The sequence below is a fragment of the Drosophila persimilis genome, unplaced genomic scaffold, assembly GCF_003286085.1.
Source record: "Drosophila persimilis strain 14011-0111.01,24,50 unplaced genomic scaffold, DperRS2 tig00000124-arrow-pilon, whole genome shotgun sequence".
Taxonomy (NCBI): Eukaryota; Metazoa; Arthropoda; class Insecta; order Diptera; family Drosophilidae; genus Drosophila; species Drosophila persimilis.
Genome location: NW_020825294.1, coordinates 6,588,718 through 6,596,704, shown reverse-complemented (window position 1 = coordinate 6,596,704; position 7,987 = coordinate 6,588,718). Strand labels below are relative to the sequence as shown.

The 7,987-nt window shown below is 46.7% G+C and overlaps 1 protein-coding gene across 1 annotated transcript; it reads left to right on the top strand.

Annotated features, from left to right (window-relative positions):
• Window positions 1–1,038: 1,038 nt before the first annotated feature.
• LOC6603742 lies at window positions 1,039–4,154 on the top strand. The gene has a single exon (XM_002028672.2). The coding sequence runs from the start codon at window positions 1,229–1,231 to the stop codon at window positions 3,878–3,880; it is 2,652 nt and encodes an 883-aa protein (XP_002028708.2). The 5' UTR covers window positions 1,039–1,228; the 3' UTR covers window positions 3,881–4,154.
• The last annotated feature ends 3,833 nt before the right edge of the window (window positions 4,155–7,987 follow it).

Below are 7,987 nucleotides of genomic sequence, written 5' to 3'. Positions count from 1 at the left end.
GCCACATGTTGCAGGCAGTAATGTTGCCAGGCCGCCGAAACGGTTAAAGCAACAAATCTGTGAACGAAGCGCAGCGCTCTCTCAAGCGCTCTCTCCCCGAAGCCTGCCCTTCAGCAGCACAACCAACCCCCCGCTTTTGTCCTACGCTTCCGTCCGAACCCAAGCCGCCCGACGCAGAGTCTTCGGCTTGGCCGAACGGCCATGCCTGAAACGACGACGCGAGTTTCAGCGAGCCCCAGAGCCACCAGGCAGTGCTCAGTTCAAGTCGACGAACGCTGCCGAGCGGTTGGGTTGTTGCGCCGCGTGCCTCGCTGAAAGCCGAATTGCCGTTACACGCTGATGTGTGCCATCGCCACGATGATGATGATGAAGCAGCCAATAATGAAGTTAATAATTGTGCAGTGAAAACGGTTTAAAGAGAGTGCCCGCGAGAGAGTGTGTGTGTGTGCAAATCAATGCTGGGAAAACTCATCACGCGACCCTCGCAACCACCCGCCCCTCACCACCCCGCCACCGCCTGCCGTGTGTAATGTCCACGCGATTAGCGGGGACTCGTGTGTAAATTTGAATTTGGACCGAGGTTCGTCGTAACGGGACCACGACTACTGTTCGGTGCGGTCGTAACGCGACTCCGAATTAAAGCTTTGCCTTTGCGTGGCAAAAAACGCTAACCCAAGCAGAAAGCAGAAAGCAGCAGCAAAAAAAAAAGGAAATAAAAGAAATACAAATTTTGTGGGAAAAAAAATCCTCAAGGAAAAAAAGCAGAGAGGGAGTGCGCAAAAGTTGCGTAGGAGAAATAAGAAATTCAGTGGCAAAAAAAATACAACAAAAAATACGATTATCATCCGCAACCGCAAGAGGAGTGTTTTGTTGTGTGTGTGAGTGCTGGTGTGTTGGTGTGTGTTTTTTTGGGGGTCCAGGGCCGGCGGCCGCTAATTACGGAAAAACATGAAAATCTACGCAAAAACTAAAACACAGGCCCGTCCATGGGTAATTAATCAATTTTCCGCTTGACCAATAAGGAAGAAAATATATCCATAACATAATTAAAGAATAAAACTTAAAAAAAAAAAAAAAAACTGAAGAAAAGCAGACATATCCAGTGAAAAGAACACCCCCCTCCCCCCACCCGAATGATATCAGAGCTGTTTGTAGACTGGGCCTGTGCCTAGAAAAGCTCCAAAGACGAACCAAAGACTTAAACGATCACACAAGAGAAGCCCGTACAATGCTTATCCGGGGATTGCTGATGCTAGTGCTGCCCTCGATCATCCTAGGCAATCGCTACAATCAGCTGCACTTGTACGCCAATGGGGCAGGCGGAGGAGGAGCCCCATCGGCCACGGGGACTGGCACCTACAGGACCTCCACGTCGGCGCAGCAGAACGAGGTCTACTCGGTGGCGGACAGCCAGCCGATGACAGAGGATGGCTATATGCCAACGAATCAGCATTTCCCGCACCAACCGCACCCGGATCTCGATGCGAATCCCGCCCAGAGCACCTGCCAGACGGTGTGCGCCTGCAAGTGGAAGGGCGGCAAGCAGACCGTGGAGTGCATCGATAGACACCTCATCCAGATACCCGAGCACATCGACACGAACACCCAGGTGCTGGACATGTCCGGCAACAAGCTGCAGACGCTCTCCAACGAGCAGTTCGTGCGGGCCAACCTCCTCAATCTGCAGAAGCTGTATCTGCGCAACTGCAAGATCGGGGAGATCGAGCGGGAGACCTTCAAGGGGCTGACCAACCTGGTGGAGCTCGACCTGTCGCACAATCTGCTGGTGACGGTGCCCAGCCTGGCCCTGGGGTACATCCCCTCGCTGCGGGAGCTGACGCTGGCCTCCAACCACATCCACAAGATCGAGGGCCAGGCCTTCGGGAACACGCCGTCGCTGCACAAGCTGGATCTCTCCCACTGCGACATACAGACGATCTCCGCGCAGGCCTTCGGCGGCCTCCAGGGCCTCACCCTGCTCCGGCTGAACGGCAACAAGCTGAGCGAGCTGCTGCCCAAGACCATCGAGACGCTGAGCCGCCTGCACGGCATCGAGCTGCACGACAATCCGTGGCTCTGCGACTGCCGACTGCGGGACACCAAGCTCTGGCTGATGCAGCGCAACATCCCGTATCCGGTGGCGCCGGTGTGCTCCGGCGGACCCGAGCGGATCATCGATAGGAGCTTTGCCGACCTACACGTGGACGAGTTCGCCTGCCGCCCGGAGATGCTGCCCATCTCGCACTACGTGGAGGCCTCCATGGGGGACAATGCGTCGATCACGTGCCGGGCCCGGGCCGTGCCGGCGGCCAACATCAACTGGTACTGGAACGGACGCCTGCTGGCCAACAACAGCGCCTTCACCGCCTACCAGCGCATCCACATGTTCGAGCAGCTGGAGGGCGGCGGCGGCTTCGAGAAGCGATCCCGGCTGGTGCTCACCAACGCCCAGGAGACGGACTCCAGCGAGTTCTACTGCGTCGCGGAGAACAGGGCCGGCAGCGCCGAGGCAAACTTCACGCTCCACGTGAGCATGCGGGCCGCCGGCATGGCCTCCCTGGGCAGCGGCCAGATCGTGGGCCTCAGTGCGGCCCTGGTGGCCCTCATTGTGTTCGCTTTGGGCGTGATCATGTGCCTGCTGCTGCGCGTGAAGCGGCAGCCGTACGTCGACAGCAAGACGCCCAACCACATGGAGGTGATCACCTCCGTCAACCACCAGAACTCCATCACGAACAAGACGCAGCCGGTGACCGGGAACGGCAGCATCGGCGGCGTGGTCATAGCCAACGGCGCGGTGGCCAACTGCATCGACGGGGCTCTGAACCAGGCCGGAACGCTGGAGCGGAAGAGCAGCGGCCGGGGCTCGCATGCGGCCGGCGGGCACGAGCGCAGCGCCAATCCCGTCCAGAAGCCGCCGCGACTCACGGATCTGCCCTACTCCACGCAGGGATACGACAATGCCGGCAGCGTCCTCTCCACGGCCTCGTGCTTCATCTCGCCCACGGGCTCTGGGAATGGGGGCAACAATCCCGATCTGATCAACGACACGCAGCGCTTCGGCAGCGACGAGTTTGCCGACCTCAAGATACCCATTGTGGGTGGAGTGGGCGGAGTGGGTGGAGTGGGTGGCAGTGGGGAATACAGTCGGGCCAATGGCTGCGACTCTCTGTACCCCTCTGGCCTGTGGGAGCACGCCGCTCCGGCGGGCACCAGCTCGGCGGACGATCTCTTCATGAAGCGCTACACGGACAAGACGCCCATCATCGACTCCAGCCAGCTGTACGACCTGCACGAGCGCTCGGCGGCCACGGATTACTTCAGCAAGACCTTCCCCCGGTCCCATCTGCAGCAGGGCGCGGGCGGGGGAGGAGCCGGAGCCGTGTCGACCACATCGACGGCCACGACAAACCTTTCGGGTGGCTCCTCGTCCGGCTATCCGAATGACTACGGCCTGCCGCTGGTGCCGGGAGCGGAGCACCAGCACAACCACCAGCTGCAGATGCATCCGCTGCAGCAGCTCCAGCAGCAGTTGACCTCCACCCTGAACCACCAGCACGGAGCGGGCGGAGGTGGGGGCGGTGTTGGGGGCAGCGCCGGCGGCTCGGCGGGCAGCAGTCCCCACTTCAGCAGCCGCACTCTGCCACGCCTGCACGAGGGGGGGGGCAACAGTGCGCGCTCCTCCCCCACCCCGGTGCCCGGCTCCAGTTCCTGCTCAATTCTGCCCAACGGGCAGCCCATCAATGCCAAGACGATACGGGTGTGGCAGAAGGGCGGAGTGCCGGTGCTGCCACCAGTGACGGCGCTGAAGCGAGCCCTCATCAGCAGCAGTCGCAACAGCCCGGACGAGGGCTACCAGGAGGGGTGCGGCACCGATGTTTAGGCCGCCTACCAGCGGCCCCCCCCCTCGAAGGAAGGAAACCAAGAACTGACTAAACTTAACAGAATACCAGATACAGATACACAGATACAGATACAGATACAGATATAGCTCTACATATACTCGTCGTACATCCGATAGATACTTGGCTCTGATCCTAGGCGAGGCGATGAATGAAACGATGTTTGTGATAGTGTCTGAAAACAAAAGATATCAAATGCGAATGAAGATAATAATTGGCGAAAGCAAACGAGAGAAGAGGAGGCAAAAGAGGAGGAGGAGGAAGAGGAGGAGGAGGAGGAGGAGGCACTACGACACTAACTAACGTATACTTTCCTAGGCGAGTAACTAACTAAACTAAACTAACTAACTAACTAATATTGTAACTAAACTTAAGCAACATGTACATACCAGCAGATCCCAACCCCCCCCCCCCCTCGAAAATAAAATTAAACAAAAATCAATTTAAATGTCAAAAATCCGATTTGTAACCCAAAATATATATATATATATAGGTATATGCGTATGTGTATGTGTATATGTCTGTGTGTAAGTTTCCAGCAGGAAACAAAAAATATAGAAGCCACTCCACCCAAAAAAAACAAAAAAAGAGAGAGCGAAACATTTGTAAAATATATCATATTTAAACGTATAAATCATCCACTAAATGTAAATATTAGATATGCCCATAGACAGCAAAAGAAAGCCAATTACTGGATCCAAATATGCTTACAAATCTGTGTACTTCTGTTAGCAAGGATAAGCTTAAGGACGAAAACTAAAGCAGAGCAAAACCGAACCCTAGATCTACCCCAGGGAGAGCAGTAAATCAATGATTGGGAATTTAGGGAAAATGTTTTGGGGAATTTATTTATTTATTGGCTGAAAAAAAAAAAAGAAAATAAAACACAGAAAATTCGTTTCCCCAGGAACTGTCTCAGGAAGTACTCAATCTTCAAACCCTTTTTATTTTATATTTTCAAAAAACTTCAGTGCTTTTCAAAAAATCTTAAAAAAAGGAATTCCTTTTATCAAAGAACAAATCACATATCTGATCCCAAATTTAAACCCAAGCCCATCAAAAAACAGTATCCTTCAAATCACAAAAGAAAATAAAAAAATTTAATTTACCTAAAAAAAAATCAAAGCTTAAAAGACGAAAATTTCACCATCAAAGATCTGAACCCAAATCCAAACACAAAACCCATCAACAATACACCAAAAAAGGCTTACAATTATTAAATTTAAATAAAAAATAACAAAATCACAACTAAAAAAAAATTACAATATTTATTTAAATAAACAATTAAACATTAAATGAAAAAAATCCCATTATTAAAGATCTGATACCAAATTCAATTATAAAGCCCCACAAGGATAAAAATAATGAAACTTAAATAAAAAAAAAATAAAAATTTCAATTACCAAATTTCCCCCATCAAAGATCTGAACAAAATCTTATCTCATCAAAACTTTTTTCTGTAAACAAAAATGGGATTAAAATAATGAAATTTAAATAAATCGAAGATTGAATTACAAAAATGTCTTCATCAAAGATCTGATACCAAATTCAACCCCAAAGCCCATTAACAAGAATTCTGTTAACCCAAAAATGATTAAAATAATAAAATTTAAATTTAAAAAATAATTGATTAAATTTCAGAATTCCCCTTAACAAAGATCTGCTCCCAAATCCAATCCCAAAAAAATAGTTTCTGCAAATTTAACTACAAAATCGAAGATTAAATGAAAAAATTAACCATATCCAAGATCTGAACCAAAATGCATAACAAAATCACATCAAATATATTTTCTGTGAGCTAAAAAAAAATAAAATAATACAAATTTAATGAAAATTAAAAATCAAGAATTAAATGAAAAAATTCCCCTTATAAAGGATCTAAATTTGCGGCTTTTTCTGTAAACCCAAAAAATAAATTTAAATTAAAAGTCCAAAAAATCCAAGAATAAATTAAAAAATTCCCCTTATCCATAATCTGATCTCAAAGCCAACCCTTAAGGTTCTAAAAAAAAAATAGTTTCTGTAAATTTAAATTAAAAATCAAAGATTAATTGAAAAAACTCACCTTAACAAAGATCTGAACCCAAAGTCCATCCAAAAACAGTTTCTGTAAATCACAATAAAAATTAAAATTAAAAATCAAAAAACCCAAGTTTAAAAAATAAAAAAGTCTACGATTTCTTACCAGCCAAAAACCAAATACTCCCCAATCCAATGGGAAAGCCTTTCCCCCCAAAAAATCTTGCTGCAAATCTTTTTGGAAAATCCCGAAAATTTGTGTGAAGCCCTTGCTCCGACACTGGCTGACAGCTTGACAGGATTCCAATTTGCTCGACCCGAGGACTAAATGAAAATTTGAATGTGCCCAGAAGAAAAGCTTGACCCATTTTCCACCCCCCCCAGCCCCCCAGTCCCAGCCCGTAATCAAATTAGGACGATTTAAACAGTAATTGCAAAGAGAAATTCCAGCCGACAAAAAGTTGATTTACTGCTGTCCCAGCAACAAGAAAAAAGCAAAGAAAAAAAAAGAAAAATCTAAAAATAATACAAAACAGAATTTTTGTGTAAATTTCAATGTAAGCTTAGAACAATTGCAAAATCGAATCAGAAAAAGAAAACAAAACAAAACAAAAAGGAAATGAAAGAGGGAGACAGAGAGAGAGAAATGGTGGAGAGAGTATTCATTCATTCATCGACAGATTCATACGTAAATAAGCATATGCAAATTGTACTCAAAGTGCAGGTGACACATATCACAGATACAGATACAGATACAGATACACACGCAGACATACAGACAGACATGCAGCAGTTTAAAGCGTATCCGAAAGATACATATATACATTAATTGCCCCCCAAACTCAAAAAAAAGAAATGATATTTTTAAGGTAAACCAAAGACTTTTTTCTTTGCATCTAAAATAAGGCAGGGAGTCTTCAAAGGACTCTCCACACACAGATACACACACACACACATAATCTCTTGAAGGAGAGGCAAAAGAAAAAGCAAGGAAAAGCCCATAGCATTTAAGTTGAACTTATGTATTATGTATTGTATAATATATACCTACATATAGTACATATACATACATATATATATATAGTCTATAGATGTGTACACTTATCAACCGAATGAGCAAGCGAGAAGGCAGCAGAACGGCAGAGCGAGAGAGAGAGAGATAGAGCCCGCAGACAAAAGGCGAGCATTGAATGAACAACAAAGCAAAAAGGAAATATATAAAACATTATATATATCTATATATAAACGAAAAAAAAAAAAAAACAAAAAAAAAACATAAACCATTGTCATTACTTGGAGCCCCTAATGGTTGCCTCTTGCCCACAGATAGGTATGCCCCAGCACCGCCCCGCCCCCCCAGAAGGTAGGTAACATTCCAAAGGGGGGCCTGCCGGGGCCTGACCCAATTAGTTGGCCATTCGAATGCTGTCCAAAGCCAGTGCTGAGGCCAAAAGCTGCTGCGCTTCTCTTGTTATTCGCCTGCAATGCTTTGGCATATTAGGGCCAATCGTCTAATCGCCAATTATGCATTTGAACCCCGACCCCCCGAGCCCCCGAACCCCACCCCCCACTGCAAAACACATTGAAACGGAGGTAGCCACACCACACACGGCCAAACACACAAACTGTGGCCTAAACCCGCGAATCGATACTGGTAATCGCCGGAGGGACGGAGCTGCTCTTCAACACGAACCGGAAATACCCTAAAAGCGTTTAAAGTTACATTTTTGACCCAAGGAAAGCCATTCTATCATCGGCGGTGAATCTTTTTTGGTTTTGTATTTTCAGCAGATTTTAAGGGAATTATTTGAAGGGTGTTTTTGAAAGAATTAAACACCCAAGTGGAGAGGGGAACCTCTAACTAACTAACAAGAGAGATCTCCTAGGACTACACGCTCCATGGGACATAATTGGCCATAAAAAAAACAATAATTTTCTGAATTTCATGGATATTTGTACAAATTTTAGAGCACCATTAAATAGTTTTTATATTAAATTGTATTATTATTTGTATAATTTTTTTGTTGTATTCTTTTTTGTACTTTTATTATCGTTATTGTTATTATTAT

Excerpts from the sequence above, each read along its gene's own strand:
- LOC6603742 (XM_002028672.2), top strand. The coding sequence starts at position 1,229 with ATGCTTATCCGGGGATTGCTGATGCTAGTGCTGCCCTCGATCATCCTA.